At 33.9% G+C, this 24,435-nt stretch overlaps 2 protein-coding genes across 2 annotated transcripts in view; both read right to left on the minus strand.

Moving 5' to 3' along the window:
* The window catches only part of PTEN (phosphatase and tensin homolog), a 92,883-nt gene that overhangs the window by 15,705 nt on the left and 52,743 nt on the right, over positions 1-24,435 (minus strand). Inside the window, exons 3-5 of the mRNA XM_057530718.1 lie at positions 20,006-20,049; positions 17,925-18,163; positions 2,415-2,556 (exon numbers count right to left, since the gene is read on the minus strand). Of these exons, the coding sequence (XP_057386701.1) occupies positions 2,415-2,556; positions 17,925-18,163; positions 20,006-20,049 (425 nt within the window). The remainder of the gene's footprint in view (positions 1-2,414; positions 2,557-17,924; positions 18,164-20,005; positions 20,050-24,435) is intronic.
* LOC102998435 (40S ribosomal protein S13-like) lies at positions 5,472-6,026 on the minus strand. The gene has a single exon (XM_057530719.1). It carries the CDS (start codon positions 5,979-5,981, stop codon positions 5,583-5,585), a length of 399 nt encoding a protein of 132 aa, XP_057386702.1. The 5' UTR covers positions 5,982-6,026; the 3' UTR covers positions 5,472-5,582.

Consider the following 24,435-nt stretch of genomic DNA (forward strand, 5'->3'; position numbering starts at 1 on the left):
TAATCACATCTCATTTGATTGCCCAAGCAAAGCACATCTGTCTTAAAGCAAGTCACATAACTGCTTTCCTTTCCACCATTTTTCTCCCTCTTGCAATCACTACCTTCTACAAAACTGTACCTAAATACAGCTTATTAAGCCTCTAGTATGACCACTGACACCATAGTATTTATCAGATCAAGTCCGATATGCCCATTTGGAGTCCTCCAACAGTCAGCCACACATTCCGTTCCTATTCTATTCTCCATCTCTATATTTCTTGTCTAGCTCATTTCCTTCTGCTGTGCTTCAATTCAAGCTATTCCCTATTGCCTGTAATACTTTCTTTGGTTTTAAGGCTAACCTAAACTGCATGCTTTCTCAAATGTTCAATAAAGAGCTGGACTTCCTTCATGAAACTATTTGACAATCCCCGCAAACTTGATTTTTCTAAATATACCATTTATGATTTATACATACAACCTCCCATTAGTTATATATTACTTATACTACAGCTTTACTACATAGTATTTTTTTTTATTTTTAAAATTATTTTATTTTTTTTTAAACATCTTTATTGAAGTATAATTGCCTTACAATAGTGTGTTAGCTTCTGCTTTATAACAAAGTGAATCAGTTATACATATACAATATGTTCCCATTTCTCTTCCCTCTTGCATCTCCCTCCCTCCTACTACATAGTATTAAATCATAGTGCATAAACAGAGAACTAGCAAATTGGTAAAGATTAAAAAGATTTCAGTAGTAAGTTGAGAAGTTTAAATGTAATACACTGAGAGATCCAACACACACACACACACACACACACACACACACACACACCATTTAAATGTAGAGCAGAACTGACAGATGTTTGCTAGAGAGACCAATGTGAAAAAAAAATTATAGTAGATAAGATTATTGAACTGAATGTTCTCTCTCCCTTATTATTTCTCTAATATTTTATACCTTACCATTTGGCTCTTACAGTGATATCTCATACTATAGGAAGAGCGTGAGCTTTTTTATTTTCTTCCTTTTCCCTTCTCCACTATAAATCTAAAGTTCCTGTGCCAATCATCTCTGACAGCCTAGTACCTTGCACTCAGGAGTTTTAAAAATTGTACTGAGATGACAAAAGCATCAATGAGGTCTCTTAGAAGCCTTTCATATGCTGTGTTAATAGATCTGTGGTCTTTGATAAAGTTATTTGCCCTAAGAATACAGAAAAGATCTAATGAAGGTGATCACACCTATCTGACAAAGATAAACAACATCAAGAAATTAATTCCCTAGGTATAAATTAAGGTCAGAAAAATTTTAAATTACATAAATACTGTCAAGAAGCAAACTTTAAGCTAAAAACTGAAACCATCAACAAATTGCAGAATATCATTGAAATATTATTAGAGGTATTAGAAAAAATAATACAGTGGTATCTTATCTAGAAACTACAAAATTGTATTCTGAATAAATAAAACACAGTTCTTAAACATGAAAACATGACTGATCACTTCCAAGGTAGACACTAATATAAAAAACTCTGTAACAGAAAAAAGCAGCAACAGTCTGGTCTTTTACAGGGCTGAACAATACTTCCTTCCATGTGTTCTCCCTTGACTACCTGCTTTGGGTCAAAGTTTTAAGGTTCCTATCAGTTTAGCTAAGAACTCTGGCGAAGAATAGCAGAGAAGCAGAACAGGACCAGGGTGACTGAGGTAGGCTTATAGAGGTTAGGGTAAGAGAGAAATAAATTAGAGGCAGACATCAATGACATGATCCTTATTTAGTACTTTTCTAGGAAGTTTCAGATTTCAAAATATCTTCATATTATTGATGAGCAAAGACACAGAGAGGTAGATGATGTGCCCTCGGTTACATAGCACATTAAGGACAAATCTAGCACTGGAACTCAGGTCTAAATCCAGGTTTTCTCTAATACTCCACACACACTGAATCTACCCTATTCATTCAATATACTTCAGCTTGTTGCCATCTCTTATCATCGTTTTCTTTTTCTTTTTATTGTCCCTATCACCATTACTATTAATATCTAGTCTTACTAAGATATCAAGGAATTGGCCCTTGACCTAACACCAGTAAAGGGATGAATCCCAATGCTACTCTCATGCTGACGGGACAGGTTATTTTAGTCATCTAGTCAGAATATAGGCTGCATTTGGTAGTTGCGGCACAGAATATTTCTTTCATAAATATAATTTGGCTTCAAAGACATTAAAACCCAATGGCCTTAGCTTCCATAGCCCAATGTGCTGAACAACTGAGCTAATTAATTAGTTTGGATACTTAAGAAATATACAAACCTGAATAAATTTTAAGTGTGGTAAATTTCTTTTTAGACTTTTATATAAACTTCTAGCTATGTTAAGAAAAGTGTTCCAGTACATCAAAGGATGAGAATTTAGAGCACTTACTGCAAGTTCCGCCACTGAACATTGGAATAGTTTCAAACATCATCTTGTGAAACAACAATGCCACTGGTCTATAATCCAGATGATTCTTTAACAGGTAGCTATAATAATATACATAGCGCCTCTGACTGGGAATAGTTACTCCCTGGTGGACAGAAAAAAAAAAGAAAAGCCAAATTCAAAAGAAAAGTTCCATTATAGTTATTTCACTAAATCGTTATGGTAACTGGGTTGTATCCATTGAAGAACATATATACATTAGAAATTTGACCTTAAATGATTTAATATTTAAATCCAGCTCAGTAATAGAGTAAATCAAAGCAACATCAATATAAAGGAAACATCAGAATAACTTTTCTCCCTTAAAATACAATTATCATAACACCCCCATCTATTCAACGGTCACAACAATCTCTGACCCATGTACCCAATAAGCAAAGGCCACTGCATATCCAAAATAACTGTCAAAGGCCTCTGCACTACAGCTGTGCTCTTTACACGTAGGGTTCCCCACAAGCATGTATAGATTCTTATTAAACACAGAATTCCTCAAAAACTTGGATACCTATTTTCCAGGCAAAAGCATATCAAAATCAGCAAGTCAGATAAAGGCATATTGCCTTTAGGAGGCAGAAATAGCAGCAGCAAAAAGTGATGCTGGCTTAAGAACCCAACAAAAACAAGAGTATGCAGCTGACATAAATGTATGCAACAGTTTGATAACAAAGGTACTTAGCGATGGCCCTGAGCTACACACACCTCTTTGCATGTAACCAGGGAAATATATAATGTTTTAGAAAAGTTAAGTATTACAGTGCTAAAAATACATACAATTCATGTGGTGTTTAAATGGGGACCCTGACTTATCTCAAAAAAAAAAATCTACTGTGTGCAGCAATGCATTCACTAATGATGCTGAATAAGTGAGGTATTAGGGAACTTATCTAAGGTTTCTTTTCCTATTACATGATATGACTTCAGAATAATTTAAGCATTTAACTTCGAATTTGCAATATTTCTCTTTTAGATGTTATATTGGCACCTAAATATCCCAATGTGTTAAAAACTCTGGACATAAAAACTTTTCTTTCCCCAATGAAAAGTGGAAAGTACATTTCCGTGAATTTAAAGAAAAGTATGTTGAATGGCAGGTATGTAGGTATTTGTTTCAGTATTCTTGCTTCTTTTTTAAAGGTCAGCATGATTTTATTACAATTTTTAAAAAACATAAAATGCCAAATAATGGATAAAAGCCATTTCAAATCAGGACTAATGATCTAAGATTTTGGCTATAGTACAAAAATCATATAATCAGAAGACTTGGATTTGAATGTTGACAGTCAAAACACAAACTTTGTTTCTGCAGGAAAATGAAGACAATACCATCTTCACAGGATTCTCATGAGGATTAAACACTAAACACAATTAGACAAAAGCATGCTAAAACAACAAAATGTTACAAAAATCTGAATCAGCAGTTTTAGAAATTCTACCTATATTTAAGGTATTATTTTGGAATTGCTGGATTTTTAGTTCTACATATTTTCTTAAAGAAATGGCAATAAAACAGTGTTGCTTTGAATAGCTGCTACAAACACTAATGCTAAAAATTATCATTAAAGTTTAAAAAGTGTTTAAACTTAAAATTATTTTTTATACATTATTTAATGCCACTTCAGCAAAAAAAATTATCATTCATATTTATCAAGATAAAATACAGAACTGCAAAGCAGGTTGGGGGAAACAGCAGACAGAAGATGGGTGGGTGGGAGGGAATCTGTTTTGAACCATGTGTATTTATAATCTAGTCTAAAAATTAAAATTAAATAAGATTTTAAAAATTAAATCAATGGAAGTCTACAAGACAACCAAGCTGTCAAGTTATTTATTAGGGCTTAGTGGAATGATAGATGATATTTTTTCTCTTTATCTCCATTCTTGGTGTAAGTTTGCATGAAATAATTAAAAGGTTTTCAAAGCTTTAATTTTACTCAAGTAGCAAGTGATTGGTAGCATATCTATAATGCAGGTGTTTATACACCCAGTTAATCCTTAACAGAAAGGCAAATGTGTAGAGAAACAGTGTTATGAATCTGTTAGTTCTCACCAGCGGATGAATAATTAATGTGTAAATACAAGATGAATCAAAATTATTGACACAATTCAAAGAAAAATGGTGAAAAACATAATTGTAAATTTATTATCTTACTATCAAATTATGCATAATTAGTCTTCTGTACCTTAACTTTGCAATTCTTACCTACCTGTTAGCTTACCAGCACCTCAAATTCAATGTGTCCAAATTAACAGAAATTAAAAAGTTGGGGAGAAATCAAAAGCTTTACAGACAAGCAAAAGCTGAAAGAATTCAGCACCACCAAGCCAGTTTTTACAGTTTTATATTAGATCTTGATATCTGGTAATGAATAAACTCTGGTTTTGTTTTCCTTAAAAAAAAAAAAAAAAAAAAAGTTTGGAAGGCCCTAATGTGTATGGACCATAGCCCTTAATGTGTCGTCCTCACTCTGTTCTCATCTCTTACAGCCATCATGCACACTCACTAAAATTTAATTAACAATACAGTGTATTGTACAGAATACACTGTAATCTAGGATTTGAAATAAAATGAGTAAAACTTCCACACTAAGTTGACAATGTGATTTGTAACACTTCAAATATCATATTTCCTGAATGCATACACTGAAAACAATGATTCATGTGCATGTTTTACATACAGCATCTTGAATATTAAGATTAAATTTAAATATATATATCTTTTTAAAAATCTAAGAAATGAACTTTTTACTGATCTTCAAAAATTCTACATATCTGAAGAGGGCTGACCTTTAAAGCTCTTGAAGATTAAAAATTACTACATTTTCAAATTTTCCATTTTTTCATTTAAATTATGACTAATAAAAATCAATTCTATTCTTGAATCAAGAATTTTTAAGCTAAACTGGTCTATAACTATATCCCAAAAATATAGTTCTACTCTCTACCACTAATTATTCTCCTTCTCCTACTCTAACTGTGAAGAAAAATACTTATATTCTTAACTTTTTTTTTTTCTAGTTAAACAATGATTTTATTGCTTGAGTACAACAGACAAATTTATGCAACCAGGGCAGAGGCTGTGGATGACTCGTATTTCCAATTGGGGAGGAGGACTCATTTGGTCTTGTAATATCGAGCCAACCGGTGAATACGGCTCTCAATCAGAATCAGACGGAATTTAGCATCTTTATCCTTTCTGTTTCTCTCGAGATGCTTTCGAACAGCAACAGCTTTGTTAATTAAATGATAGAGATCCTCAGGAAGATCAGGAGCAAGTCCTTTGGACTTAAGAATTCTCAAGATTTTATTGCCTGTCACAAAACGTACTTGTGCAACACCATGTGAGTCCCTCAGGATCACACCTATTTGCGAGGGAGTCAGGCCCTTCTTGGCCAGTTTGTAGACCTGCTCCTTCCCGTCGTCAGACGTCAGCTTCAGCCAGGTGGGGACGCTGCGGCGGTAGGACAGAGCCGACTGGGACAGGCCCTTCCCGGGAGCATGCATACGACCCATGATGGCGGCGGTGTGGTAGTGAAAAGGGTTTTTTCCTCAAGTAAAACTTTCAAAACATTCTAATTTTAGCTAAACTTAGCATTCTTCAGATTGACTTAGCATCACATTCCTGGCCATCATCTCAAAAGGCAGCCATTGCTTCTTCAATTCCCTTATATTCACAGACCAGGAGGATATTTGGTGTTCCTCCCACTATTCCTTCCAACCCACTTTTCCACTGTCTTTACTCAGTCTCACCTATTCCAAATCTGTATCATTCAATAACTCTTTCTTCTGTTACGCACTTATTAACACTTGACTATAATGATTTCAGCATTTTAAAACCTCTCTTTCTGTCCTGTCCCAAATATCATCCTCAAAGAACTAAGTTCCCATTTTACTGGGAACCCTGAGGTCACCCAATGTGAGCGCCCTCAAAATTATTTTCTCTCGTCTTAAAATCTTTTTAGTCCTGATACTTTCTAACAGTGTCTCTTCATGTTCACATTGGTTCCATTTTTGCAAGTGTTCTATTAATTATCTCCTCTCTGGCATTTGCCTTTATTCTCTCCACCTGTCTCCTCCTAATGAAAAAGCTCAGGTAACGCTTATCCTTTATCCAAAACAAGCAAACACTTCTAAGACCAAAAACCCACACTCTCCCCAAAATCTTGTATCTCTTTCAAACTATCATCTTCTCTCTATATATAAACTCTTGAGGAGAAGCCTCTACTCCTTACCTCTTGGAAATCTGTTATTATGAGGCTGATTTCTTAATGGTCATTAGTTCTTAACGGTCATTAATGGTCATTTCCTACTGTTTTCTTATTATCATTGTGGCTCATTTTTTAGCTGTCATTTTGAAAACTCCCTGTTCCTTTCATAGGATACACTCTCTGAAGGTTTTCTCCTGGGACTTCCCTGGCGATCCAGTGGTTAAGATTCCCCGCTTCCAATGCAGGGGGTGAGGATTCAATCCCTGGTCAGGGAACTAAGATCCCACATGTGGTGCAGTGTGGCCAAAAACAATAAAATAAAATAAAATAAAATATAAAATAAAATAGCAGAATAAAATAAACGAAAATAAAAATAAATAAAATATTTTTAAAAATAATAAAGGTTTTCTCCTATCCTTACCGGCTATCTCTTCTCTTCTTGTCCCTAAATACAGGTATATCTCAAAAAATTGATCTCAGCTATTCCCTCTTTATGTCAATCCTATCTACTCCACTGGTTTAATTATGTCTTACACATTAACTCCAAAACCTGTGTCTCTCAATATGACTTTATTCCCAACTCCCAGTCCAGAATTTCCTACACTTGGACATTTCTAGCTGGAAATCTCAGAAGCACTTAAAACACAACATATCCTAGAACTGAGGCTTTCACATTCTTGCACAGACCAACCTCTGTTATTTCTGTCGTTATACTCAACTCACTGTCTTCTCCAGCATCTGAGCCGAAAATCTATTCTAATACCATCACCATCGTTGAGTGAAGGAAACAATCTGAGAGACAGCAGTGATATACACAGGGTTATAGTAAAGAGAAGTGAGGGAACCCCAGCACTATGGCAAAGGTCCAGGCAGCAGAGTCGAGGCAGAGATTGGTATATCAGTCAGCATATCAACTACCTGGCATATATATATATATATATATATATATATATACACACACACATATATATATACATATATATATACACACACACACACAAACACATATGCACGTGTGTCTGTGAGCACACACACACACACACTCCATGCAAAATGGAAGGCAAACCAGAGGTTAAGCTTGTTTAGAATACTCATATTTGATTCCTTCACGTCTATTCAGATGTCGAAATCCAGATTCTTTCTCATTTTTAAAAAAATTTTTTATTTTATATTGGACTATAGTTGATTTACAATGTTGTGTTAGTTTCAGGTATATAGCAAAAAGATTCAGTCAAAACCCAGATTTTGACTTTGCAATGCTTCTCAAAATACCAGTTCTGGTTTTCTGTAGCCTTTCTATTCAGTCGCCTCCTGCAATTTTGCAATAGTCAACTGATTATCAGCCTTTCATTTATCTATTCTCCAATTCATTTTTTATGCTGCTTTTGGATTAATTTTACAAAAATATAAGATTAATCACATTACCAAATAATTCAAAATGTTAAATGGCTTCCCAGTGTCTACCCAAATAACAACAAATTTAACAAACACTATAATTCTTTAACAACATGAAAATATAGCCTAACCTCTTTTTCCACTCTTATCCCTCACAACTCCCTTCCATGTACTCTTAACTTTTCGCCAAACCATTTAATTTCCCCCATATTATACTTTCTGGTTTTAAAAATGTTATCTTTATCATATTGAGGTAGAAGGGCTATGCAAGCAGTCATATGGGGAGTTTTACATACTTTCTAACACCTAGACCAATTTAAATAACATAATTATTTGATGCTTCAAGGTCTGATAGCAGCCATCTGAAATGCAATTCACATCAGGTACTTCTTGAGGGCTCCTATACATTTTCACTCTTAGATGGTCTATTCAGATTTTGGATTTCATCTTGAAGCATTTATTGTCCATTTTCCATTGAAATTTTCAAATTAATTATCATATACCTGAATATAATTTTTAATGTCACTTCCACACTGTAGTTTTATCTCTTTTCTCAAACTTCCAACATCTGATTTTTTGTTTTCCCTCTCTTTTCTTTTTCCTTTGATTGGCTTTAAAAGAGATGTATTGATCTTATTGGCATTTTTATACAGTGTTTGGATTTATTAGTTCAAATGGCTGTTTGCTAATTCATAAATTTATATTTTCATCTTTATTAATCCATCTATTTGTTATTATCTTAATAATATCTAATATAAATTTCTATTTCTTCATTGTCCAAAAGTTATTTAAGTAAGTGGCTTTAAATTTCCAAATGGCTGATTTAGTTTGATTAAACTTTTTAACAAAATCTCTCATTCTATTGAATTGTAACCAAGGGATGAGATTTATATATTTCTACTTGGAGGTGAGATTTTACGGTTGGCCTAATGAATTATTAATATTGATAACTGTTTTGTGAATGACAAAAAAAAAAGAAATACATTTTATGGGCTTGTATTATATTATTCAAGCCAGCTATATATCTTCTTATTTTGTACTTTCCTGATCTTAAAGTACATTAAAAAAGATCCCTACTAGCATTGCTATCAATTTTTCTTAATTTCTTCCAGTTTTTGCTTAATATATTGTGATGTTATGTTTAGCACTAAAAAGTCCATAACTGCTAAGTCTTCATTGTGGAGTGCACCCTGTGTTAAAATAAAATGACATTCTTGATCCAGTTTTACACATTTTGCTCTGCATCAATACTCTCAAATCATCTTCTTTAAGATGAATTCACAATCTAGATTCCTCAGCTTAAAAAGTAATTTTCTATCTCAGTAAACTTTTCACTGGCACTTCTAAACTCAGAAATAATGTAGATGTTTTACAATGATAGTGTTTGCTTGAAGCTTGGAAATCCATGTTTCAGAGTGATCACAATAAGATTATTACAGGAAAGTAATTCAACAAAGGAAGAAATGTGGCTCTTAGGAATGCCAGTTCCTACAATGACAACATATAACAGTAGTTATTGTATATTAAGCGGCATGCCAGACATTTTACATATATCCCTAAAACTACCACCACTTTACAAGATAGATCTCCTCTATTTTAAGGATAAGAAAACAGTCCTAGTGCACATAATCACCTTGTTCAAAAACAAGATTTGAACCTAAATATGAGTCTGATTCTAATTTTTTTTACTCCTACGTCCTGGGTTTTACTAATAGCATGCATACCAACTATGTAATCTGAAAGATTCACAACCTCTCTGAGCTCTTATTTTTCCCATCTACAAAAAATCTCCAAAGTTTAGAGTATTACAGTGCTTCAGTTCTATGAAACAAATTATGAGTAGTGTATTAAATAGTGGTACATGAACCACAGAATTCTTGAGAATAATATGAAGCAGAAAACTGATATTTTTATTACCCTTTCCCCTTTGGGATGCCATCTCTCTCCCTGTGGTTTGGGGGAGGGGGAGGGGGGGGCCCTATTCTTCAGCTTCAGATATATGGCCCAAGCCTCTGGTCAGAATGTTTGGTTCAGGGATGGGTACATGCCCTAATCCAGGTAAACCAGAACCTAAACTAGAAATTTTTGCTCAAATTGTAGCTCTCTTGCCATCGCAGTTGCTAAAGTAGACAGCACGTAAACCTGGAGCTACTACCTTGCCATTACTTGCAGAGAGTCTGCCTAAAAATAAAGTATATAAAGACAAAAAAAGGGAGTAGAGAGAGAGATTTCTGACATCTGTTAAGCATCTAGATTCAGGCCAGAGCTTTTAGGGTTATATAAGCCAATAAATGTCTCCTTATGTTTCAGCTATTTTGAGTTGGGTTTCTGTGACTTGAAACTGAAAGAGTTATAATACATTATAACACAGTCACTTTTTTTTTCCTTTTTAAGTTTCTATTTCTACTTTGGGGATCAAAATAATAAAGAAAAATAATTTGGACAGGAGAATATAGAACAGTAGAAAGGATAATGGATTTGAGGTTAGGAGATATGGTTTTGAGTTGTTACACAGAGAGATTAAATGACCTAGGACAAAATTATCTTTGCAGATCCGTTTTATCATTTATACTAAAATGGGTCTGAAATAATTGCTAAGGTCCTTCAAGGTATAAAACTCTTAAAATTTTATGAATATACAGATTGGATAACAGGCTTAAATACCATGTATTAGTGAAACACAGTTTAGCCCAGGAGAATTAATGTGTTAGAAAAAATAAGAATGTTATATTTGGAGTTTTCTTAAGCCAAAAAAGAGGATAATTATAGCTTACTCTGTTTGTTTGTTTTTTTATATGCACTTCCATGTTTACTGTAGTTCACAACAGCCAAGATACAGAAACAACCTAAGTGTCCATCAACAGATGAATGGATAAAAATGTATATATACATACAATGGAATACTACTCAGCCTTGAGAAAAAAGGAAATTCTGCCATTTTCGACAACACCAATGGACCTTGAGGACGTCACGCTAAGTGACATATATCAGACAGAGAAAGACAAATACTGTACAATATCGCTTATATATGGAATCTAAAAAAACAAAACAAAACCAAAAACTGAACTGGAAAACAGTAGAATGATGGTTACCAAACACTGGGGGTGGGTGAGGGGATGGGAGAGATGATGTTTAAGGGTACATACTTAACAACTAGTAGATAAATAACTTCTGGAGATCTAATATAAAGTACAGGGATTACAGACAACAAAACTACATTATAAACATTAAACTTGCCAAAAGACAAGATCTTATGTGTTCCCACCACTAGAAGAAATGATACTTCTGTGGCACAACAGAGGCTAAGGCTACAATGGCAATCATACTGTGATATAAATGTATCAAATAAATATGGTGCACATCTTAAACTTACACACTGTTTTATGTCAATTATATCTCAATAATTAATCAAGGAATAAATTAAAAAATAAAAATAAAAATGAAGCCTTAAACGGTTTTAAGCCCTACAGTAAAAATGTACCCATTCATAAGTGTGTCCTTATCTCCTTAGATACAATTTTAGACAACAACATTCTTAGTATCCTAATTTCTTTTAAGTTTTAAATGCTTCACAATTGAAGGCTTCGCATAAGACAAAGTTTCGTAACAAATAAATATTTGCAGAGCTGTTCTCAAGTGTCCAGCTATCCTGGCGTGGCATAGCAGAGAGTGCATACGTACTAATTCAAGTGTGTACCTCTCAAACACTGCTCCTCCCCTGCCACCCAATAACAACAACAAAAAACAACCAATAAATTGTCACGAGGTTGTCAGGAAAACCAGAAAGAAGTCATAAATACATTTCTTTTCCTGTTACAGCTACTTCATTTCTTCTTCCTTACTTTGTTTTAAATAAAAAGAAAACGAGAAAATTTCATTAGGTTACCATATGGGGAAATTTAGTAAACAGACTAGAAAAAAACCTGATTATATATTAGAACATAAATTCATTCCTTACAGACACTAGAAAATTTCCTCTTCTTGGGATCACTTAGAATAAAGTTAATATTTATTATTTCTAGAAGATAGAAGTCTTCATTAAAGATAAGCTAATGAACTCACATAGAGAGATCATAATACATAAGAACTTTAATAACTGCTTCGAAAACAAACCCCCCCAAAAAAGAAAATCAAAGCCTCAAAATTTTTTCCTGAGAGTTTAATCCAAGAAAGTTAAGTATTAATGCTTACTTTACCTGCTACCATTCTAGAAGCAGGAAGACAAGAGAGAGAGAGGAGAGATTCTGGGTAAGTTTGTCATGTAATAGAAGTTTCTCTCTCTAAATTCAGAAATTTTGGGAATCTTTCCGAAATATACACTTACCACTACTGGTAGGATGTTTTAATTCTTTATTCATAGTCTGTAATAAATATTGTGAGTTATCTACTTTAATTCTGAAACATAAGTACAGACAGTGTAAGGCATAGATTAGATAGGAAGCAACCCTAGGAGCTTTATTGGGGTGGGAACCATCGGACAGTTCATTTTAGAGTAATTTGCCACGTGCTCATAAAGCAAAAGATCAAATATGCAAAGAAATGATTCCTAGAGAAGTATAACATAATTGCATTCTTGTAAATTACTGAATTAGAAAGTCTTCCCTCAAGTAGTTACACCACTCTCAGAAAACTTTTTTTTTTAAATAAGAGGTATCAGTTGTACTTTGACTTCTCTGCAACATTCAAACCCTGAAGTATTATTTGGGTATTTTACTAACACAGCTGCACATCTTATGGTCAGCTGGCACCCACCACTCTGCCATCTAATTTGTACCAAGTCTGCTGAGAAAAATGTCAAGACTCTACCAGGTTAATTTGAGGAGAGTCTCTGCAAAGTCTATAAATCTTCACCAAAAACATGACAACTGGCTCCTCTTTCTTCAAAACAAGAGGGAGGAGGGGAAGGTGAGGGGGTGGGGGAAGAAGAGAAGGAGGAAGAGAAAGAGGGTGGGGGAGAGAAAGAGGAAGGGGGAGGAGGAGGAGGAGAAGAAGAAACATTCTGCTCCTATAAAAATGTCACCAGAACACAATTTTCTTCAGCTTCTTAGTGTTTCTCCTTAGTTAAAATTAAGGCTACAAGCAAAAGAACATTAAAGACATTTCTAATAAAATTAATCCTACACAAACTGAAAAACTGATAAAATGTACGTATCTCTTTAAGAGTGGTTCACATTTACAAAAATGCAAATCTACAGACACAACCTAAAATACTGGTAAGAGGATAAATCTCTTAACAGATGTTTCAAGAATAAAACTACTTTGGATAATCAATTATACTTATTATCAGATAACTTATTTCGCTGGAAGAATTCCACAGCTGTATAACAACAGCTTTACCATGCTCAGCTAAGTTTTCTTATGATAAGTTATATTCATTAAAGGTTAAAAATATATTATTATATATATTATTATTTCACTAGCACTCTTACCATTAGGTAAACATGTGATTTATTTGAAAATTAGTAAGACAAATTCCAAAGATTTAAAGGAAGCCTGCAGCATTATATTTTTAACACCAACAAACTCAAGCTATCCTTATTCTACTTAATCAGGGGTCTTTACTGCTCCAGAATCTATTTTTAAATATAAACTGAGGAGCCTTGTCAAAAGAGGCCAATTTCATCATCATTATGTGACCTTTCAGGAGAGCTTGACTCTGTGCAGAGATTAATTCTGAAGAGCTTCAAAACTCTTTCACAATTCCAGGATTTATGGACTTGATATTGTAGAAAGAAGTTCACCAATGTGTCAGGGGATTCAAATTTTACTCTGAATACCGTCATTAATTGTTTGGATAATCCTGTTCAAAGCACTTCATCTTTCTGGGCCTCAGTTTTATCATCTATAAAATAAGAAATACTCCTGCAAAAAAAACCCAAAAAACAAAAAACCTCATAATCTTATGACTTTTATCTACTCTGTCTAGCTTTCTAATGCTGTTTCAACCTATAATGGAAACAACACTGTTTAGTAAAATACAGCTTTGTCAACAGCGTCTGCCCATAAATGTCTTTTTGCCTTTTAAAATATACACAAGGATAAAGGTAGGAGCACATTACGATACTCCTTTAGAGCCTGTGAATGATTCATCCAAAAAGTAGTCTAGGTATATTAATTAATCATGAGCTAATAAAATAAGCACAGCAGATCTTAATGATTTACTTTGACTTCAAGATGCTAAAGTGATCAATTTTGGCCAAATTACATAACTCTGAGTTTTAATATCATGTAACAGCTAAACATAATTTTACTGAGTACATCCTTAGTAGTACATACAGAACTCCATTTTCTATTAACCCATCACCTTTCACTTGGGTGAGATTCTAACCTATGAGAGGACAGAGAATATGCTGTGCCTGGAACAGTTCTGCTGATGATGTAGCTACTATTATATTCTACCACATGATACTACAGGCTTTGCATTTTATTTTCATAAATACTTCTCTTGCTATCTTTTCACTCTGGCCCCTGTTTCACAACAATATCCCATGGGGCTTGCCATTTCATCAAATCTCTCCTCTCCTCTACAGAGAAACAGAACTGACAATTGTATTACCAGATTGTGATGACTAAAATATCTTGCCATTGACAAATTAAAATATGGCCTCATTTTTCATTATGTAGACATCTCTTGAATCTAACTTAAATGGGAAACAGAAAATAAAATACAATAAAGTTTAAGTATCCTTGGGTTTGACTTTTTCCCTGAACACGATGGGACGGAATATCCCAAGTGCTTCTTATATGGCTAGTTCTCACTATCAGAAGCATTCAGCCAACTATCCTGAAGAAGCACCCACGTCAGACAGAGTATATATTCACATGTGCGTGGGTGGGTGGGTATAAGAGAGTAAGAAGGAGGGAAGTGTAGCGGGGGTGGGAGGTGTGTGTAAGAACACGTGAGAGCACAGCTTAGTTAGAAAGGCTGGGCCATTACAAATACCTTATTTGCCCCCCAACTCAAAATCCTTGATTAAAGTAACCTACAAGGATACTGTAATGCCATACAAACAAAAAATTCACAGAGTGAACGTGGTGAAGGCAAATACCTTAGAAATGGTCAAACATACTTGTAGTTTGCAACAGAAAAGTAAGACTGCTGTAGTATCTCTATCAAACAGTTTTATCCATTCCAAAAAAACAGACACTTTTTTCTAAAACTATGAAGCAGGTCATGAAAGGACTGGAGATACCACTTCTCTTCAGCATATGAAGTCTCAGTTTAGCCAGCTACTAGTTTTCATCAAATACATGCACGGTGACCCAAACGATAATTCCTATTTTGGAGTCCTTTTTGGAAACTTCAGCAGATAGTAACATTTTCAAAACGGTGAAGTTTCTCTGCCCAAAGAAAGTCCCCTGAAGAAATCTCAGTATTCTGTAGACAGACAGTACACCTTAATGCCTGGCAAAACATCTGGTTTTGCTGCTTTGGTAAAGACAGAAGTTCTGCACGTCACTGTGACTCCATGCTCTGTTCACCAGTGTGCACTGTTGTGTAAGACTCTACCATGAATCCTGAGAGAAAGCTTAGCTACTGTTGTAAAAGTATTCTACGACTTCGTGAGAGCCAAGTCTTGAATCACAGACTGTGCAAGAGGATTTGTCACGAAAAAATCTACTGTTGTGAGAGTTGCCAAATTCAGAAAAGCCAAGACTTTCAATCGAGGACTTCTTAAGAGGTTTTGTCAAGAAGTGGGAGCTACACGTAAGTTCACTTGCTTTAGGAAGACAAATTCTATAGCTAGAATTTTACCTGCATAAAATACAAACTCATTAACACAGTTTAACTCTTCAATATTAAAACTTAAAATGTGGAGTCATAATCTTTTCCTTCAAACACAGCATTATGCCAGAATCTTGCCAAAAAATGATCTCAATAACTAGAAGGCAAAGAAAATGATGCAACATGAATTTATCTGAAGAGTCTTATAAGAATTCTTATTTCTTGACACAAGCCTACTTTCATCTGGCAAAAAAAAAAAAAATCTACAGAGTCCATTTGCTCTTTCATTCTCTCATGAGATAGGGAAACAAAGTCAAAACTAATTAGATATCAAAAATGACATAAAAGTTACCAAGTCAAAGACAATGGCATAGTTTCAATGTGTTATTTAAAAGCTAAATAATAGTAGCCCTTTCATGAAAATTTACTACTGAGCAGAACTAAAGCTTAATTTTGGTTAATTTGTACCACTTGGATTTATTCAGCAGTCTCAAGTAGTGGCCACTGCCTGGCATAAAAAAAGAAAACGAGACATTATTCTTATAAAGTACTTTTTACATTCTTGGTTAAAAAAATAATTTTCAGTGCAATTAAATACTATAAGCAAAATTTTATGTTCATGTACATGATGCACATTTTTTGTGGGAGAATAGTTACAGTTTTCATCATATTTTTAAAAGGTATATACCATAAACAGTTTAAGAGCCCCTAACTTAAAGCTAGTTCTGGCTCCACATTACACAACTTTTCTGTTTTTATTTTAAATTCTTTTTACCTGATTTCTTTTCAATTACCAAAATGTCTGCTGCTCATCAACCCTGTTTTAAATTTCTACCACTGCTCTTGTGACTGTATTTTAATTTGACCCATCTCTCTAGGTTTTCTTCTCATTCAGTCTCTTTTCCCTGTGCTGCCCTATATTTATTCACTTAAGTACAGAAAAATTTACCTTCTATATTTTTAATCAATAAAAGCAATTGTTTCCCTCTAAATGAAGAAAGGATGCCAAAGAAAACATCTCTGTCCTCTGCTCTGGAATTCATTCTAGTGCTATCATCCCAAGGTGCACACAGTATACAGAAATGTTTGGCAAGTTATTATAATCAACATTCACCAAAATCATGCATTAACAATAAGATTCAATTTTGTAAACTATCACCAATAAACAGTGCTTTGGCATCCTTAGATATAATTAAAAAATGTAACAACGACAAGTAAAACAAGAAATGAGGAAGGAGTAAAGGACCCAGGAATCAATGCCATTATCCAGCTGAAAATGATGGCTATGATCACTTATGTTTCTGTTCTGAAGTTAAATTAAAAAGAAATTAGCTTAAACTGTAAGAGAACCTTCCTCATTGTGAAAATTATTAAAACTAGAATAAATTTTTCATATAAAATTAGGATGTCTTCCTCAATAGAGCTCTCTAAATGAGTTTTTCCATCTATCTGAAGTAGTTTGGTTTTTTTTCTTTCTTGGAGACAGAAATGTACAAAGTCCATTTGTAAGAAATGTAAACATGTTTTGCCATACTTACTATCCAAAGAAATAAATCCCTTGAAAATCACTGTAAAAAATTCTCCCAAGAGTTCATTTTTTGCTTTCTAATGTACTACACAAATTAAATTTGTCAATGATTTTCAGCATAGTCTTTAGTCTTCTGAATAAGAGAAGAACCTTTGACTAATCTTAATTATAACTACATTTATGAATATTCAAATCAAAGAATAATCTCTATGTATTTTAAAAGTAAAGATCACACTTTACTAGGTAATGGAATCCAAGTTATTATCCAAAGACATTTTATTTTCAAGCAAGCTTCAGGAATATCAAGCTTACTTTTGATCAATGTGCTGCTTTTTTAAATGCTTTGTAAAGATTTCATGATACCAAATATGCAATCCAGTTAATGGGTAAGATTTGCTAGCATGACATGAAAATGCAACAATGAACAGAAAAATTGAATGAATCTGTCATTTGCTCATATGAAAGTTAAGGTAGTATACTGATTTAAATGTTTAGAGGAAAGAAAATAAGGGTTAACAACTATCTTTTTAAAAATTTATTCTCCAATAAATTCTCAGATCTAGGAAGAAGAAAGAAAAAAAACATCAAATATAACTTACCTTTTTGTCTCTGGTCCTTACTTCCCCATAGAAATCTAGGGCCTCTTGTGCCTTTAAAAATTTGCCCCGATGTAACAAATACGCGCAAATCATTACACCAGTTCGTCCCTTTCCAGCTTTACAGTGAATTGCTGCTACATGATTGTCATCTTCACTTAGCCATTGGTCAAGATCTTCACAAAAGGGTTTGATAAGTTCTAGCTGTGGTGGATTATGGTCTTCGAAAGGATACTGTGCAACTGTGGTAAAAAGATAACCTCAAATAAGAAAAAAATCTCTCCTGAATTGCTTATTAAAAGTAGGTTAACTTTAGAAATGTTGCATATAAACTTAACAGAGTTCTTAAAGAAAAACTGAACTCCAGAGAAAAATAATTTATTGTCTCATAATTTTCTAATTTTTGAATAGAAAATAGTCTCTCAACTCAAATTTATCCATTAGACAGGGAAACCAGGTATTATTTTCCTCACTTTATGAAGGAGGAAACTTTGCAATAGAGTAGCAAAGAAGTATCAGAGGTCACAACATATCAGAGGTGGAGGTAAACTCAAAATTAAATGTCACAGGAGCCTCTTATTAGGGCTCTCAATACATTTTCTAACAAAAGGAATTGTAACACTTATAATATTGCATAATCACAAAACAAATATTCCAAAGAAAGTACAGATCACTAACAAATAAACAATGGAAAAGACTGCATTTTACACTTCATATAATAAAAACGTCAAACATGTTATTTTAAAGATGGTCTTGCAAATGTTAGTGTTGCATACACATGACTTTAAAGACATTTACAAAAGAAATTGAGGGAAAAAAAACCCCAAGTTATAAAATGTATACAATTGTAGTAAAGTTTATCAAGCGAAGTTTCAGGTCTTTTCACATGAGTTATAAGAACTCAAAACTTCTCTGTTCCCTATAGTTAGAGTTGAGGTCTTTTAAAAATTTTTTCTAGAAATAGGACTTTAAATATATCACTACTAAATTTTATCTTATTGGTTCCACTCTATTAAGATTCTTAAAAATGCCAACTAACATTCAATGTACCTATCTTCTGTGTTATCTAAATATGTGAAAAGTATGTCTTTTATATCTTCAACCAAGTCATTCATAATGGGGTACAAGATACACTCAATTAAGCCTTCAGTGTGACAGGACAGCTCTTCAAGGAGACAATGACTACCGTTACAGGGAATCATCAGGACAGCTTTTACTTAGTCATCTGCCCAGCTGTACCATCATTCCATCTTCATTTCCCCAGTGGCATACAAAAACATCCAGAAAAACCTGTTAAACGCCTATTTAAAGCTAGATAAACCTCGAGTAAAACACTCTTTGACCAGTAAGCAGTAGCCTAAATGCACTAAAAATGAAACCTTCTTAGTAAATGTATCCTGGCTCTCACAGCCATTAGCACTTCTGAATTCTCAAACCAACTGTTTGAAAGTCCATTCTAAATATTTAGGAGGGATCAATGGCAAATATATCAATCTGTCAAGGCACCCACTTTCTCTTTTTGACTATCACGGCAGCATCTTGCCAAGCTTCTCAACTCTCCAGGTCTCTCATGGTTCAAAGGGTTCCACAAATACAAATGAAAGTTTCTGTGGGCTCTGAGATAGAATTTACTACACCTGGAGAAGAACACATTTAAATCATCTCCTGCTCTCATCTATCAGGCTCCTCTTATCCATATTTCATTATACCCTTTTCCACCACACAGGTCATGTTCCTCGACAGGAGTTAAGTTGTTCTTCTTTCTCCCTGTAATCTCTTACTGTTACACCAAATGCCTCAAACTGTAGGTATAACCCTCTCTTTATTCTACTGTTAGTCTAGGAATTTCTCCTAATTCTCGGTCTATTCTACAATTTAGTCTTTCTAGTACTACTGGCAAGTTTATATGATACTTGTTTCCAAAAACACAATAGCAAAATTAAATTTATTTTTCAAATTTTCTAAGACCATCTTTAAGATAAATATATCACTTAATAATTAAGATTATTCATTATTGGTATGACAGTAAGATTTAGACTGTTGGCTTCAAGTTATCAAACATAATACAGTGTATTTATGCCTACCTCTGCAGTTAAATTTGGCGGTATCATAATGTCTTTCAGCACATCTAAAAGAAAAGTTTAAATGTGACATAAAATTATCTTTTGCACTTGAGAAAAAAAAGTATATTAGTAACAAACATTTTCTGAACCTTTATAATGTACCAAGCATTATATGTCTTACATTAACTATTGCTTTTAATCCTAAAACTCTTGTGAAGTAGGTACTGTTATTATCCACATTTTACGATTAACAAAATCAAGGCTGAAAATGTTAAGTATATGCAATCAGAGCTTATACGTTTGCTTACAAAACTTATAATGCCACTAATATACAACATTGCAAATTCAGCTGCATCTACACCTTCACATTCCCTCTGTGAAAATTATATATGCTAATGGTCTTTATTTTTGATTTCACAAGATATGTATAAACAACTAACTAGCTTCAATTTTATCTTTGCCTTATAATTGAGCATATACAGTTTTCTCAAACTATTACTACAAAAGATGTATGTTAAAAACAGTAAAATTATAAGGGCAAAGGAAAAGTAAAGAAAAACTGAATGATGGTAATCTACTCAGACACAACACTTACTAAATTTTTTAACCAGATCTTTCTCTCTTTAGAGAAGCCAAAGGTCATCTTTTTCAATAATCTCTCAGGTTATAAGTTTTAATTAAAGTCTGAGAGTAATGAAAGACTAGTAAGTAAAATCAATACAGAATAGAAAAAAGTAATGTTGACTTAGCATTACTTACAGCATGCTAAAATTTGTCTTTTTAATAGTAGTCACATGTTTGTTATCATGCAGTGGCTGACTCATGATTAATAGGCCATGTTTATAAACATTAATAGGCTCAGAAAGGGATTCCATACATTAGCTTGTGGTCAGCAGCATTCTGGTACCTCCAACTACTAACCAAACCAGATATTTTAAAAATTATTTAAAATAAAAACTTAGCATTTTAAAACAAATAAAGGTCCATAGCCTCTTAATCCACCATTCCAAAATCCCCAAATTTTGAAGCATCTGAAACTTTCTTTTAACTGTATGGCAAACTCAATTGCAGCAGAACTTGATCTGAGTTTATGAGAATGTGTAGTCCTTAATTAATAGGAATACACTTACAGCAAAGAGTAAAACATTTTATTCTAGGTACTGTTCCAAATCCCACTGGGGTGTTATGCAATACAAAATATATGCTTCCATGTTACCTTTCTAAAAACTGAAAAATTCTGAATGCTGAAACACAACTAGCCCAAAGAATTTCACATAAGTGGTTATGGACCTGTGCTTTACATTTAGAAATCCTGAAATATCTGTAGAGTTCATCTATTTTAAACAATTTTTAAACTCAAATCCACATGAAGGTTGGGAATTCCCTGGTGCTCTCAGTGCCGAGGACCTGGGTTCAATCCCTGGTCAGGGAACTAAGGTCCTACAAGCCAGGTGGTGCAGCAAAAAAAAAAAAAAAAAAAAAAAAATCCGCATGAAGGTTGAATAATTATAAGCAAATTGCAATCCACTAATTTCTAACTGGTCAGACCTGAAACAAATCAGCTTCTCATAATATTGCTGAAAACAAAGCTTTTCCATTTTAGCATACTATAATTTAGTATATTGAGTTTTGCTAGAAAGAAAATTTATTTAACAATGACATATGCACATATATGCATCCTTGCTAAATAATTTCATACTCGCTTTTATTTAAAAAAAAAAATGACAGGCAGGAAGAAGAGAACTGACCAAGAAAATAGTAACATTTTACACTTTCTTTGGTACAGGTTAAAGAGGAGTATGGTCAATAGAGAAGAATCCGTAATGGAATATTTTATAAGGAATCATGTAAAATAGGGCTTACGAGGTGAGGGGAGAGGTATATACCAGGAAACAATTCTAAGAAACTGGTCTCATGAGAGCACAACAAAAAATAAACATTTTGAGTTTCATACAGCTTCAGTTATCTAAAATTCCTGTACTTTTTTAGCAGCTCAAAATGTTTGGCTTGATAAACACTGCAGATGACTGCCTTCATACACTGATTCCCAAATATTATTAAGAGGAAAAAAATGGAGGGAAAGTGAAAATAATGAGCTACTAAATGTCTATTAGATGTGCATACCTTACAAAGTTTCCATGTTTTTAAATTCATCCTCACAATCATATAATAGTCTCCATTTTATATATGAGAAAGCTAAATTTAGAAGAGCATTACAAAACTGGCCCCAAACCACGATATGTAAATGGAAGAGCCCAGCACCTCTGATTACAAAAGTCAAACTTTTTTCAGTATTGTTCCATACTCCACGCATAATAAAAAATATAAAAGTTTAAAAAACAAAACAATAACAAATTTTAGTCAAAGTCAGCATTCCAACAAGAGCATTATTTGGCATAAAAGAACCAACAAACAGTGATAATGAAAACATGAAAAAATTGTGAAAATATCTACAGGTATGGATAGGGGGTATGTGAAAACATATACTGGGCCTGGTAGTGATGAAAGTGATCTGGGGAGTGGTTGGTCCGGTAAGAAAGAAAGAAGACTCTCTTAATTCAAACCTCTGATGGGGCTTCCCTGGTGGTGCAGTGGTTAAGAATTCGTCTGCTAATGCAGGGGACACAGGTTCGATCCCTGGTCCAGGAAGATCCCACATGCTGCGGAGCAACTAAGCCCAGGCGCCACAACTACTGAGCCTGTGCTCTGGAGCCCACGAGCCACAACTACTGAGCCCACGTGCCATAACTGCTGAAGCCATGCCTGGAGCCCATGCTCTGCAGCAGGAGAGGCCACAGCAATGAGAGGCCCGTGCACCGCAACGAAGAGTAGCCCCCACTCGCCGCAACTAGAGAAAGCCGACGCACAGCAATGAAGACCCAACGCAGCCAAAAATAAACAAATAAATAAATTTTTAAAAATTAAAAAAAACAAAACACAAACTTTCTCTGATAACTGCACACACATACACACACACACAGAGACCCTTGTAAATTTATGGTATATTAGTGATAAGACAAGTCTTTCAACAAACCAAAATTAAAGATACATGAATCGTAAATGGGATCTGACTAAGACAAGTGTTAGGTAGATCTAACCATTTATACTTCCTTATAACTAGAACTCAACTTAAAAGATATCTTTTTTTAAATCATCACCTCATATTGGCTTATATAAGACAAGAGAAATAAAGATGCACTGAAAGAGAGCTTTTATGAAGCAGTAGACAGAAAGTGAAGAAAGGGATAAGATTAATAGGAAATGCTTCCAGAGAAATGAGACTCGTCATAGAATCAGCTAGGCATGTAGGCCTCTACTTTACTCTCTTCAATGGAGTTATCCCTATCTTACAAAAGAAAACTTAATAGATAAAAATTAACAACAGCTGAAGGTTTACCACAAAATGATGCAGAGCTGTATGTCAAATAGAATATACCATGAAGTATAGTCAACCTTTTAAAAATTAGTATCCAGTGAACATTTAACTTCCTCAAAGGCAAGAACTATATTATGTCTTTATACCCTATCTCCCCCCTCCTCCCCGTACCCCCACCAGAAGACAGATTACAGAGGAACATACAAAAATGAAGTACACACACTTGCATAAAACAAACTGATTAATGTACTAAGTAATTCACCAAGTACACCTGAATTTGGTTAATGATATGAGGCTAATTTTGTCCTTTCTTAAAATAACTTACTGAATGCCTGATAATAGAGATATAAACAGTTACAGTCAATTATTAGAAAGTCCACATTAAGAACTCTTCTTCACCCACATATGTCATAGTTGCCATAAAAAGTTTAATATACTATTAAATACAGGTATGTCAAGTGCAAATGTTTTAAGATCTTTCCATTTACATATGTTTGCAAAGACATACATCACATGAAATTAATATCCTAAAAATAAAAGAAATAAAATAGAAACATCTGCTACTTATCAGACTCACTTACCCAGAGCCAGAAATATAAACAGGGGTAGAAAAGCAAAGAAGGCTGAAAAGTGACATCAGAAATCAAAACATGCTACAACTTGGTAGTTCTAGAAACTTCTGAAGAAAGTAAAATTTGGGGAGATTAAAACAAACAAACAAACAAACAAAAAAAAACAGAAAGGGAATACTGGCATCAACAGTGGATGGTCTGCTACCATATGTACCTGTGTGACCTTGTTCAACTCACTTAACTTCTCTAGGCTTCAGATTCCCCATCAGTAAAATGAGAAGGTTGGACTAAATGATCTCTTTCACGTACTTTCCAGTCTATGATTCCATTAAATGAATGGGGGAATAAAGGAGTTAAAATATGTGCACCAAAAGCTACTCTCAACTAATAATGAGACAGTTCACTAACTTGGGGGTCTGATGTTTGGATATACAAAAACAAACAGGCAATCAACTCTCCAGTCTAGATACCAATGCCAACTTTAACCATAATAACACAAGTGA

The sequence above is a fragment of the Balaenoptera acutorostrata genome, chromosome 16 (assembly GCF_949987535.1).
Source record: "Balaenoptera acutorostrata chromosome 16, mBalAcu1.1, whole genome shotgun sequence".
Classification (NCBI taxonomy): domain Eukaryota; kingdom Metazoa; phylum Chordata; class Mammalia; order Artiodactyla; family Balaenopteridae; genus Balaenoptera; species Balaenoptera acutorostrata.